At 42.2% G+C, this 14,186-nt stretch overlaps 1 protein-coding gene across 5 annotated transcripts in view; it reads left to right on the top strand.

Annotated features, from left to right (window-relative positions):
• Positions 1–720: 720 nt before the first annotated feature.
• LOC121608426 (CUGBP Elav-like family member 2) overlaps positions 721–14,186 on the top strand; it is a 32,397-nt gene continuing 18,931 nt past the window's right edge. For all 5 annotated transcript variants that reach the window (XR_006006913.1, XM_041939696.1, XM_041939694.1 and 2 more), the window contains exons 1-2: positions 721–1,011; positions 12,504–12,694. Coding sequence is in view for 4 of the 5 variants with exons in the window: in XM_041939696.1 (XP_041795630.1) it covers positions 941–1,011; positions 12,504–12,694 (262 nt within the window). In the remaining variant the exon portion in view is untranslated. The remainder of the gene's footprint in view (positions 1,012–12,503; positions 12,695–14,186) is intronic.

Here is a 14,186-nt window from a genome sequence, read left to right as displayed (position 1 = left end):
CAGCACTTGACAATGCCCCCCTACCTTTCCCCCCCAAGTGTAGAGGCCTCGCCCTGCAAGCCCAGCACAACAAAAGAAGACAGGCTCCCCCTCCCCCAGGGAAACAACAGCCCAGCACAAAGGGGAACATGACCTATGACCCTGGGGAAAAGCAAGACAGCAAGAAAAGCTGCATTTTAACCATCTCACTTTTGATTGGAAGAGATTTATCTGCAATGTAAGGCAATAAACAAGCTGGAAATGGTCTTGTTTATTTGAGTAATTCAATTAAAACAAGCCTAATTTAGACTCCTGAGAAATCATGGAAACAGGAGCAGCATTATTAATCATGATGGTAATGACCTGGGTGCTATATTTAAACATTTTAAATTGCTCTCTAATCAGGATCATTATATCCCTGACTCATGCATAGACTAACCTCCCTTCACAATAAAGCTGGACATTCTACTAAAATCCCATTTTAATAGGCTGCAGAATATATAAGAATCACATTATACGATTATAATGGCGATGCCACAGCAGATAGGACTTCACGGACTAGAAGTAGACCACTAAACTCTCTATAGAACACCACGTGCCAGCCCCTAAAGGGACATTACAGTAAATTTACATGGGGGGTAGAAGCGCTGAGGCTGGCTGAGCAGCAGCAGCAGGCAGCATGGTTTCAGACTTTTGTTGAAGAGGCCACGCCTCTGGTTTGCTGCAGCTCGGTGTGCAGTGTGACAGCGGCTTGCCGGAATTTATTTCAGTCGGGGACGAGAGAGAAATTAAGGAGGAAGGAATAAGGCGGATATCGGTGCCCTCTCTCTCATGCAGTTTTGAAGAAGACGCCCCCTCCCTGCACCTGTTCTGCTTCGTCTTGTCGCCGTCTCGCCGGAGTTGAGCTTCTTGCGAGTGAGCGGACGTCCCCTCTCATTGTTAGATAGACGTTGTTTTGAGCATGACTTCGACGTACAACCTGGATTTCCACCCTCTGGCCGAAAGTCGGTTAATGACTTCGACCGACACAATGTAAGTAATCCAGCTTTCGACGTAACATTAAGTTGCCGTCCCTCTCCGTTAGCAACGCAAACATTTGTGACCGTTGAGATAAAACAAACAACACAGTTCAAGGCGAGTTGGGAGTTAGCTAACATTAGCTTAACTGGCAACGGGGATGCTAACGGTGCTAATCGTACGAACGTTGACGGCACGCTCACCTGGAGTTGAAGTAGTTTGTCTAACTTAGATCATAAGGAATATAGTCTCAGAAGAAGTCTGTTAAGTAAATGTAACACCACGCCCGAATACGACTGAGCACACAAACCTTGTGGGCTAACACATTATTACTCGAAGTGACTGTAAGAAAACGCAGTTTGCTAGCGGTGGTGTCGGATACTGGGCGCGCTACAATAGTCAAGTGACATGTGCTTCCGGAGATCACACGTTTCGGTATCAGTCCAGAAAAGCATCGACTAGCTTTGGAAAACAGCAGCCAGGGGTGTCTGTTTGTGTTAATTTGCTTGTACAAACACAGTACCACCGTCTTGTTTAGTTAGTTGCAACTGAACAAGTTTACGTTGACGTGTGCTCTGTCGAAACGGTAGACGTTAATACAGTCCATTATCGGCGGGTTAAAGGGAAGTGCGTTGTGTAGAGTTGACGTGAAGTTTGCTCAAAATGTATTTTTTGCCGACCTGATATCGTCGTGTTTTTCAGTTTAAATATCTTAATCTCAACAATACAAGTGAACCTTGTTTGTAGGTAGCACACAGGCTATCAGCTCGGCTTGCCTGGCGCACTCCCTGTCCCTCCCTGCCTCTCTGCTAGCGAGCGAGCTAGCTAACGTCGTTAGCTTCAGCTCAGGCATCGGTGCCCCCCGTCCATGTTGAATGTAGAGTGCTTACTTAACGGCAGAAAACACGTGGTTTGCTACATTATTGAGCCATTAATGGGCATCTTGTGACAGGGCATGTAAACAAGGGAGAAAAGACATTCACCAAGTACAGAGGTTCATACTTTAACTCGACATAACAGCCAATCCCGGTTGACAAAAACATTTCCAAACCCAGTCTGCTTTTGCAAGACTGTTTAAAATTTAAACGCTTTCAGTTTTAGCAGTGCTGTCTTCTTTTTGATTCAAAGGGGCCTGGTCGTTTGATTTCAGGAACTTGCACTTTCAGTTATTTTTGAAGAGTGTTTCTTCAAAATATTTTTGATTATCAGTGGGGGGGTTGGTAAGACTGGTTGCAAAATTAGTTTTTGATCATTTACCTTTTATTTTGTTCTGAGTATGAAACAGAAAAATAATGGGCGACTGTATTGATAAACAATAATTTGCAATTTTTCAGTCAAAAAGACCAAACATTTCAGAGTGCATCAGTTGTGATGATGTGGTGCTTTTCATTATCTGAGGTGACAGTGAATTTTTATCTTCAGGTTTATCGATCGTAGTAAAAACAAGTATTTTGAACACTTGGGATTTAGGAAATTCAGATGGACATTTTTTTAGTAACATTTTGTCGACTAAACAGCTGATTAATTGAAAAAAATGTTGACTGATTAGTTGTTCATAAAAACAATTAGTTGCAGCCCTACCCTTTTGTGAATTTAACCAATGCATGGTTTGTTTTTTGTAACATGTAACATTTCGGGAGGATGTTTTTTTGAATCTCATCAGTGGGAATTGGAGACAGCAAGGTGGTGATTAGATCTTGCCCCAGCTGTATTTGATTGATTTATCCCTCTGATTGTTGATGGTCAGAGTGACTATCAGGGCTTAAGCGTGATCCTTTGGCAGCCAACGCAGGCATAGTGGTATGTCAGTAAGCTAAGCGTCACAGTGATCCCTTTTGTTGTGGCCAGGGAGCTGTTGATCTGTGTGAAGTGTAGGTTCTTGGCACAGGTTCCGGGGGCTGCTTGGGCCAGCTGGTCTGCTCTCTACCCTCACTGTGACGGTGGCGCTGGTGGTGAGAGAGTGCCATGCAGCCAGATGTTGTAGGCCAAGAGTAGGAGGGCTCTCATCTCGCCTGTCACCTGTTTCTCTGCTCCTGCTGCTAGCTTGGCACGGCAATAATTACAAGACTGACTGTCTTGGAGCTATATGCACGCTCATAATCACGTCCCCTATGTGGGGTGGCGTGATCGAAGGTTGAGCAAGTTCCTCTGCAAACAAAAGATATTGTAGGACAGGGTTACATAAGACCAGATGCACCCACCATGTCCATGAAATTGTCAGTGCTGTGTGGCTGGTTTTTGAAAGAAGCCCAGAATAAAAGTATTTTAAAGTAGAAAAGTAAGCTATAGTATGTCTGTGCTTATGATTGTAAAACTAGTATCAGTTAGCATGAAGTTTTAAAGACTATGTACTGTTCAGATCAACGTGACCTCTAAGTCAGTGTCTGCATTCCTTATGGAGTTGAATCAGCTGTGTGATTGAGAAAATACTTCTTGAGTTGACAAGTCAAGACGCGCAGTATGGATTGGATTGAGGGGATGTGACAACAAGAGATTCTCTGTTTTAGATTGGTTGATGCCACTGTGGCACGGAAAGCTTCCATTTATCTGTAGTAGGTTGTGTCAGAAATGAGAAATTATTTGCTTTGTAGTATGCTATATAAATGTCCGGCATTTCATTTGGGTGTCCCAACAGTATGTACTGCCCTAATTCCAGCAATGCAACAAAAAAGTGGTCCCCTTAAGTACTTTCTGCTTACAGTCCCACAATGCACTTTGTCAGTTACCATGACACATAATGATGTTTAGAAATCTCATTTTACTGTGCACCCTAGTGTAAATCTAGTGTCTATTATATAGGATTAAGTGAATGGGTGAGTGAGGGAGCAATTTCCGACACAGCCACAGGAAAATATCCTATATTTGGCATAAAATGGAAACCAAAAATGACATGTTTAGTAAAGGGAGTTTTGTATTAAGTTAAGATGTTCTGTTGCCCGTCACAGGTTACGATGATGGATGACTGAGTAAGTTTGGCCGGCAAGCATTCTCTGTCAAAGTGATCAAATGTAATTGTCGCTTTTAGTGGGCTGTTTGTCTCTTCATTTGAGATTCTCTGCTAAGGCTCCTGCCTGTTCAGCTGAGCTCCACCTGAATATTTAAATTCATGCTCAATCTGACACTGACGAAGGTGTGAGCAGAGTTTATTTAGTTCGGTGTTTCACCGTTCGTTCATATGAGCTTTACTTTTAGCAACATCATCCATAACCGCCAGGGACACTTGGTGTGATTATGGAGCTAATGGGGCGGGCCTTGTCATCAGATGCTGGCCGTCTGTTAACATGCGGGCCATTCAGAGGCTGATTGAACATGTCTGTCTTCATCAGGGGAAATGCAACAATGAAATCAGGCCATATTGAGCTGAATTGGAGTTAATGCCAGGAGGAAAATATTTTAATAACTTCTCATCAGACTCACAGTGTACTGATTAGAGGTATGGAAATCAAATAACACACAGTCCTCCTGTTTTTGCTTTCTGGCCTCAAGCGACATCCACTCTTAGTTGCCATTTGTTTTTTTTTTGTTTGTTTTTTAAGCCTGGGCCACGAGTCTGAGTGATTCTGGCTCAGGGGTCCTACAACAAACCTGTGAATCCCGCTGCAGTTTGCTGTGACCAGTTTTTAAGTTGCAACTTCAAGCCTGTCAGGAGGATATATTTATACCAAGCTCATGAAACCTTATTCAACCTGTCAAAGAATATTCTACCTCTTTCTGTAGTAGTGGAGAAAATAGATGGAGCTAGAGGAGGGAGCCTTTATGTTGTACTTGACAGCTGTCAAAGATATTACCAAGGCATTAGAGGCATGCTGTGTCTCGTTGAATCAGCTTATAAGGCCATTGGTTTCCTGAAAGAAAAAGCAACTCATGAATTTTGAGGGTATTACTTGCAAACAGCTGTTTCACTGGACTGATGTTACTCTTTTCTCAGAAGCATTACGAGTGTTCATGTGAACTTTGACTTCTTTTTTTTTATCCCCAATAAAGCATGACAGCAGTGTGCTTCTGGTTGCCAAAACAGCCAAAGGCAAATGAGTTTTAGTCTATTACTCAAAACAAGAAGAAACTCAGCATTATGTGTAACATTCCCCTAACAAGACTTGTTTGATGAGTATTTTAATTAAAGCAACAGTGTGATAGTTTGGTATTACAAGTGCCAAATAACACTAAAGAGCTAGCAAGGATAAAGATACATTTATAGTGTGGGTTTTTAATAATGTAAGTGAGGTTGCTTTCCATTAGCAGTGGTGACATAACAAAAATCATGTGACATGTGTTGCTGCTGTGACCCCTGATGGTTTAGGGATGAGTAACATCCAAACACACAACGCTGAGCTTTCAAAATCATGTGCATTACACGGCAAATTGGCTGGCTTTCTATTATGGGCACAGCAAAGGTGTCGCTGGCATACTTGCACGGTCAGAGCTCACCAACAGGACAGGCACATGGTTCAGATAAATCACCTGTTTTTATGGGTGGTGCAGCAGTAAGCATGCAACTGTCGCTCTGAATGGCTTGTCAGCTGCTGCAGGGCGTCTTGGAGCATGATGAGCTGCCACATCGCAGGGCCGTTTGTAGAAGCTCAGCAAAAGACTTCATCAGCGCTGTCTGGGAACGTTCTGCTGGATAGTGAAGGCAGCAGAACTGGGCAGTATTGACTGAATCAATCATAGTATTTTTGAGTCAGTACCCTTATTAATTACATGTGCCAATAATGTGTATGTGAGGGGAAAAGCTGGTCATGTGAATATGATGGTTAAGCAGATAGCGGCCTCTGCAGTTGATTTCACTCAGCTAGGAAAGTCAAATAATTTGTAAAATGCTGTAACTTAACTGTAATGCAGGCTCTCTTTTGTTTTTTCTTTATTTACAGGTGAGTTCTCTCAATATTTTCTTCCTCCAGTGTTATCAAGCGATGTAGATAGCATTGGTTATATTCGCTCCGGTTTTGAGATTCGTAGTCCTCCTTGAGATTTTTTTGGTGTCACCCCAATACAAGTGAGGTGAATGAAATTTCATTTGTTGCTATTAAATAGACAATTTGAAAAATAATAATAAATATATGCCAACAGTATCCTGTCTTTAGTGAAACAGTGTCCTGGTTATTGACCTCACTGAACCCACTGAACAATTTTCTTTGAGACTAATTTCTACTGAAGAAATAACCCCTGTGACAACCAAAAAAAAGCCCCTGTTTATAGTATTGGCATATGGCTGCTGCTGTATTGACATGCCAAATGGCTTGAAACTCTAGTTCCACTGATAGATACTACTTTAGATCAGCAGGAGCCACTTAAAACTGACAGATACTGATCCTTGTAGACAGCTGTCACCTGTGTTGTAGCTAAGATAGCAGGGGATAGCCATAGTTAATTATTTTTAAAGGAATGGGTCTACATTTTGGGAAATGCATTTATTCGGCTCAGTAACAAGTTAAATGAGAAGCTGGGCAACATCTTGGCCAGATGAATTAACTTCCTGAGATTTACAGGTGTTGATAGATGGATTTTGGAACCTTCAGATATAGCAAGGCTAGCCCCCCCACCCCCTAGTCTTTATGCTAAGCTAACTGGCTGCTCACGGTAGCTTCATATTTACCCTACAGACATGAGTGGTATCTTCTCATCTAAGTCTTGGCAAGAATGATAAGCGCATTCCCAAAATGTCAAACTATTTCTTTAAGTCTAATGCAGCAGCAAGGATGCTTTTAACCTGAAATGTTACCAAAGCTTAAATAGTTTGTGACATTTTTTTTACCTTCCTGTCTGTTCTTACTCTTTTCCTTTTCCTCCAGTTTCAACTCAAGTGGTCGGTACAGCTTTTTGCATGACCGTGCTTACTGCCTGTGCACTTTTCCACTGTACAAAAGTGCCATGATTAACAAAATATTGAGGCAGACTGTTTCAATCACCGATTTTTATTACTTGAATTACTAATTTTATTGACTTTCATGAGTCATATAAATGCATGACATATCACATTTTCACAGTATTTAAATAATTTTTGTGTGGGTGGACCAAAGAATGCATGACTGCAGCTACATTTCTCTTTAGCAGTCCCGTCCACTGAAGAGACAATGCACAGCTGCAGGGGGTTTCTAGAATTTAATGATTGTTAAAGAGTTGTTCAAAGGGAGTTGATTTTGAGCCTTCATGTTTTTGAATGCTGTGACACAAATCCAGTTTTTCAAGTGAGGTTTGCTTTTTACACAGCGAGATTTCATCAAAGGGCCCTCAGCAAAATGGCGTCGGAGTGCCACTGGCAAAACTGGATAAATGGTGTCACCCACCAGTGCTGTGGTCTTAGCAGACGTAGCCTTCGATGTGTTCCAAAGCATCTCTCTGACTTGGCCCATTGTGCTGTGGAGGAACGGTGAATAGTGTTCTCCAGCATGGGGGAACAATATGTGATTGTTCCCCCTGCTGTGGTGAAGAAGCTGTAGGTTACTCTCTGTACCATCGCCAAAGCGCCTGAGGAGGAGATGTACCGCAAAATCTCTGTCCGCTAACCAGCGATTCATGGAGGTTTAGAGCTCTGCAGTGCTGTTTTCGTTAAGCTGTCGGAGCTGGTGGGAGGGGGGCACTCACCCTTTTTTTGGTGGAGAGAGGCTTTGTTTCACTGTAGGTTTTTCTGTTTATATGTCATCATTTGAATGTGTTGACAGCCTCCAGGGGAAAAAAAGCATTGATAGTGAGGTGCGGAGTTGGATTTCAGAAGAAAAAGAACTGAAGTGTGATTTGTTAGCATGTCATTTAAGTCCCTCAAGGAGTTTGGTGTTTCTGCAGAACGGCTGGGCTCAATTTGTAAAAGATGGATGGCTCGCGTCCAAAGGTCTGTGTGTAAAATTGTTTTTACATTACTACATTGTGTCTTTTTGTCAGTCTTGCTTTTACAGTGTTGTTTTAAAAATTTTGGTACTCTGCTTGTGTGTGTGTATAAGACATATTTTGTGTTGCACTTGATCTTTGCCCTTCTTGATCCTCTGGGGTACTACATTGTGTATTGGGAGTGATGTTTTATGCTCAACATGATTTCTCTGCCTTGACACTTGTGGATGGCTGTAACTTCAACCTCATTCCTGGTTTCTGGCGCTTTTACCCCTGTCAGGAAATGTTTGTGTGCTTGATTTTGTGTGAGAGTGAGACAAAGGTGCTGTAGTAGTAGGTACACTGGTGGGTATTGATTCTCTGTCCCTAAGGCTTGTCTGAAAGGAAAATGGCACGATTTAGTATTTCACTCAAGTCCATTATTGTGGTACTACTCTGACCACCCAGATTGTTGCTCGATATGTTGTTGACTATGCAATTCAGAGTCCATTATTGTAAACAATACATTGCTTGAGCTTCTACTTCAGTGTGTGCATGTTTAAAATGTCACACTGCAACGGGTTTCATGCTCAACCATTTGGCTCCTTGTTAGAGATTTTGAAATATATTAAACATTATCAATGCACATTGTTTTTTCAGAACTACTTTTAAAGACCACAACGCCTAGCCCATATAATAAATCATAGTTTAGTCTGATCTCACACACACAGTCCATTCATTTAGGGAACAAGCTAACAAGAGTGTCATTAAAATTGTCAAAAATAATTGATGAGAAAAGTAGCACCAGCTATTTGGAAGTATTTGGGTTTTAAAAGGGACAATGTGGAGGTTTGTGTACCATGTCTTACTTTATCTTCTGCAGTTATTGAAAATATCTTTCTTGCTACTGATATTATGTATATCGTTAAAATCCAAAATACTGTATGAAATGTAGAAGTTAGGGCCAGTGTGAAGCATTTAGTGTCATCTAGTGTTGAGGTTGCAGATAGCAACCACCTGAATACCCCACGTCGTACCCTCTACCACAGTGGCCGTGAAAAAGCATGTGCTCTCTCTGGAGATATAAAGAGCTAATTTTAAGCTAACAAAAACACAACTTTTCTTATTTTCAGGTTGTTATAAGCCAATAGAAAACGTTTTGTCATACTTCTGACAATAAATCCTACACATTGGGCCTTTTAAATGTAATAGCACAACCATGCAATTTAGAAAGGTATAACAGATGAAATTAAAATACTGAGTTAAAAACTAAACATCATTTGATTATCTATTTTCATAAAATGCTATTGTTTTTGCTTCCTGATATTTTTACTGTGACAGACAAATAGTCGGCACTCACTGTGAAGTGAAACTGGTTTTGCATGTTTTTCTGACCTGTTAAATTAACAACCTCTGTTAATTTAAACACAAGATACTTGTGCTCAAAAAGAGGATTCATTCTCAGTGAAGAACCTTGGAGCTCTAATCTGCCTCTATACCTGCCAAAGAGCAGTGATTCCTAACACGTCTGTGGGGGTCATCAGGTGGAAACCTCCCTTCAACAGTGTTTCGCCTACTTAGTCCCACTACACCTCCAGGAGGTTAGGCAGTGAACTCCGGCGTCCCAGAGTCACCCCCCCTAGTGCCAGTTCACACTGCTCCTACACAATCCAAACAGCACCGCCACGTTCAACTGACCCAGAGATGCTCCAGGTAGTGGCCAGTACCGATGCTACCATTTAACTATTGCTAATGCTACTGCTAACCGCTAGGAAGAACAGAAGAAGACAATACAGTTCCGATGCTACCATTTAGCTAATGTTATGTGCTAACCGCTACCTGCTAAGAGGAACAGAAGAAGACAATAACGCTAGATTCACCTATACTGTTAATGTTAATTGCTAGCTACCAATACTAACTGCTAAGATACTATCATACTCTCACCGCTTTAGCTATTGTTAGCTGCTACAATGCTACCACAGGCCTAGATGCCACATGTAACTGCCGATTGCCACACTACCATCATCTACCCCTGCCTCTCACCAACTGCACCAAGAAAAAGCGGGGTGGGAATACAAACCCTGGTTCGGGTAGGGGATAGAAAATAAAGAGGTAGAGTCAAAAGATGAAAGTAGGGATTGGATACAGACCCTTGTTCGGGTAGGGGGTGGAAAATTTAGAAGGTGCTGAAGGTGGAGGCCTAAACCACAGACTAGATTTAACAGCCTCTTCTAACATTTCCTTCAAGAAGCAGCAAACCCTACCATTTCCTTCAAAAAGCAAACAGAGCAGGAAAACAAACCCTAACATTTCCTTCAAGAAGCAGACAAAACAGGAAAACAACCAAAAAGATCAAAAAAAACAAGCCAACTCTGTGTCTTACCACGCAAACTCACCTGAACAGGCCGCATGGTCCCAAAGAGAGACTCTAGCTGGCCACACCCCCACCTTATCTAAACTTCCTGGTTCTCTTCCTATTGGCAGAGCGAGAAGATGGGGCGGGGAAAGCAGAGCAGAGGAGAGGTGTCTTGTTCAGACTTTAACCTCTTCTCTTGCCGGGTTAGGCATGCATGTCCTCTGCCTGCCCCCCCACTGTCCCTATTTCACCCCCCAACTACTATTATTTCTCCTGATCCATATCCACTGACTAGACCTAGCAGCCTCATCTGACATCTCCCTCACTGTCTTTCTTAAATTTTGCCCATGCACTCCCAGCTCCCTCAACAGTGAAACAGCTGACCCTGCAACAAAACCTCTACACCCCACTTCAACCGGACAGACCCTGGTCTTCCATCCCCTCTGCTCAGATTCTGTCTTTAAATCTGCATACTTAGTCTTCTTCCTTTCATAAGCTGCCTCCACTGAATTTTCCCAAGGGACTGTTAACTCAATAAAATACACAGTCTTTTTACTCATGGACCATAAGACAATGTCTGGCCTCAGATTACTATAAACTATTTCCTGGGGCACAACTAGCTGTCCTCCCAAGTCGACCTGCATTTGCCAATCATCAGCCCCTACCAGGCAGCCACCTCCCTGCTTTCTCCCTGACTTAGCAGCTTTATTTTTCTCCCCCTCTCGAACAAACTGCACATCTAACCTCTCCTTTCTAGAACTTCCAGAATTCACCTGCTTCCTTCTCTCCTCAATGCCTGCGGCTAAGCTTCTCAGCACCTGATTATGCCGCCATGTATACCGGCCTTGTGATAAGCTAATTCTACAACCTGACAAAATGTGCTTTAAACTTGCTGTACCTGAGCAGAGTGGGCACGATTGATCGCCCTGTACCCAGAGACTTAGGTTCTGCGGGGTTGGCAACACATCGTATGTCGCCCCTATCAGAAATTTAATACGGCCTTCCTCCATATTCCACAGGTCCCTCCAACTAAGTTTCCTCTTCTCAACACCTTCCCAATTCAACCATTGTCCCTGTTTGGCTTGACCAACTGCTTTTGCCCCTCTTAACAACTCCTCCTGCCTACGCACCTGTTCCACTACAAGCTTTCTTTTCTCCTTTAGACCTGCTTTATTCCACACTGGTTTGCCTGGGCCAAGCCCCAAGCCTCCCCGGCCAAATTGAACATTTCCTACTATTTCTGCATGCCTAAGAGCTGCCTCTGCCTCCTGCACTGCTGCCCTTGGGTTCCATTTCCTCCCCCCAGAAGGATTCGGAACCACATTGCTAACTAACATGTCCTTACTCCCAGATAATAAAAGTTCTGTCCTAACCTTAGTGCATTTAAACTCCTCTGTTAGACTGGATACTGGCAGCTGAAGCATTCCTTTCCCATACAAAGCTACATTGCTTAAGCACCTGGGAGCACCCAACCATTTTCTAATATAAGAGCTAACTAGCCTTTCCATTCTCTCTGCTACAGATAATGGGACTTCATATACTGACATTGGCCACATTAACCTAGGATACAAGCCAAACTGCAAGCACCACAACCTCAGTTTTCCTGGGAGCCCTGATTTATCTATTCTCTCCAGCCCTTCTGCAACATCCTTTCTAAATTGCACAACCTGTTCAACATCATTCAGGTCCACATTGTACCACCGTCCTAGACTCTTAACTGATTTCTCCCTAATTGTTGGGATTTCCTCACCATCTATAGCAAACTTTCTATCACTTACTTTCCCTCTGTATATTGAAATACTCCTTAACTTACTAGGCTTAATCTTCATACTAGCCCACTTGAGATTCTGATTGACTTTATCTAACAACCTCCTTGTAACATATTTTGGTGCTTTGACCCTCTGACAGACCTGTCACTTAACATTGCATTTTTTTCAGATCCACTGGAACAATTTGTTGCAGCATTATTGTGACCATTGTCATCTAAAATGGATGAAATGGAACAAAAGTATAACAATTTTTGTAATTCTACTGTTTTTTTTCCAATCATATCTACATTAACAACATTTCTCAAATGCCATGTTGTTGACCTCCACATTAGATAAGATATGTGCAATGGCATCATACCCAAAGTATCTTCACAGTTCCTATATATAAAAAATATTAAAATGTTGAGTCATCCTGAAATCCTCGTTATGATGCATTGTGATCCTTCCCCAGTAAATTTCATGTAAATATGACTACTGATTCTAACCTAAAAAACTAATCATTTTAGACCCTAGTATATCAATACATAGTTTGTTTTTAGATGTATTAATTTTTTTGGTATGGTTTTTGTTTCTTTTAGCAACGGCAGCAAGATGAACGGGTCGCTGGAGCATTTGGACCAGCCAGACCCAGACTCCATCAAGATGTTTGTGGGACAGATCCCGCGCTCCTGGTCAGAAACAGAACTAAAAGAGCTTTTTGAGCCCTTTGGAGCTGTGCACCAGATCAACATCCTCCGTGATCGCACCCAGAATCCACCTCAGAGCAAAGGTAAGCTCAGGGAATTAAATCATTTTAGTGATTGTTTGTTTAAGGCGTTTTGGGGTCTGGTAACTTGGCATGGGGCATTGTAATTGGTACATTTATAGAGTAAATGATCTTCTGTTTTCAATTAAAGCATGAATTGTTAATGAAATTAATTGAACTTACATATTGGTTACATATTGGTTGTTTGCCTTTTCAGTGGCCAGAAGTACAGATAAACTAATACGATTATATGGCTACCATTGTCCTCTCTTTACCTGGCTTTAAGTGGTCAAGCACAACACACAAAACCCTGTTATTGCCACATCATCTGCCATCACCTTTCAGCACAATCCCCTTAGGCAATGCACTGCATTGCTTGTCTGCACACGCAATGCTGCTGTGTTTGCGCTTACAGATTGGATGATTCAATGGTCTTTTGTTTCAGGGTTAAAAAAAATATAACACCTTTTTTTTCCAAAACCTTGCTTTATGGATTTTTTTTCACTTCGTCATGCTGATTTAAAAGCAGCATTGTATGAAGGAAGTGTTACTCAACTGCAATTTTCCATTAAGACATCTATCGATGCGCTCACCTTAGAAATGGTGCTCGAGTTGAGCGATTCAGTTTAGGTTGCAATTAGAGGAGACGGTGAAGTGGAAGCCTGCTGTCTGCAGAGAGCTGTAAAGTGCCACTGGAAGTGCTCAGTCTCCCGTAACTAACTGCAGGTGAATAAAGTAAACGACAGTTTTTCTGATATAACTGTCCTGGGTTTACGACAGCACCCAAATTTCAATCCCCTTGATGGTTGGATGACTCACTATGGTTAAAGGCACTAATCCACTCTCTGGGTTTTAATGTGAGGACCCTGTATGAGGCTGGACTGTGTCTAAATTGAGCGGATTTTGTGCTATCATTGGTTCAGCAGCCACACTGTGCCAAACCAAGCTGTCTGGAGATGTTTGGCTGTTATTAAAGGTCTCTAGCCAAGCATCACCCTTAGCTGTTGAGGTGTGTCCACAACCATTGGCATTAGTTGGCCCTTATAAGACGCTGTTCCACTGATTTAGTCTGTAAAATAGTTGGTAGAGGCAGGCTGAGAGACACTGTTTCCTCACTGGCTGTTCAGTCTATTGAATCTGTGATTTTACCCGTTAAGTGCAATCTATGCTTACTTTTTGTCCCTGGCCTTTTTTCTTGTAGATGTCAAAGATGTGCTGACAATAACCGTGCTATGATTTGCTTAATCTTAATGGAATTCACGAAAAGGAACCTTTGGTTCCTGATTTCGATCTTGATACAAGTCCCATAGCTCCTCAATTCACTGTGACTATTTAGTCAAAAAGAGCCTTTAGTGTGTCAAGGCCCTAAAGGCATCACAACCTGCCACCAGGACAGCACTTGATTCACATGATTTCCCCCCCCCCGCCCCCAGATTTACACACATCTCGTGTCACCAAATAATCCTGAGTGTGTTCAAAGATATACCAGAAAATCTCCAGGGTGCTTATAATGCTG

Source organism: Chelmon rostratus, chromosome 6 (assembly GCF_017976325.1).
Source record: "Chelmon rostratus isolate fCheRos1 chromosome 6, fCheRos1.pri, whole genome shotgun sequence".
Lineage (NCBI taxonomy): Eukaryota > Metazoa > Chordata > Actinopteri > Chaetodontiformes > Chaetodontidae > Chelmon > Chelmon rostratus.
This window is presented reverse-complemented; position numbering and strand designations above follow the sequence as displayed.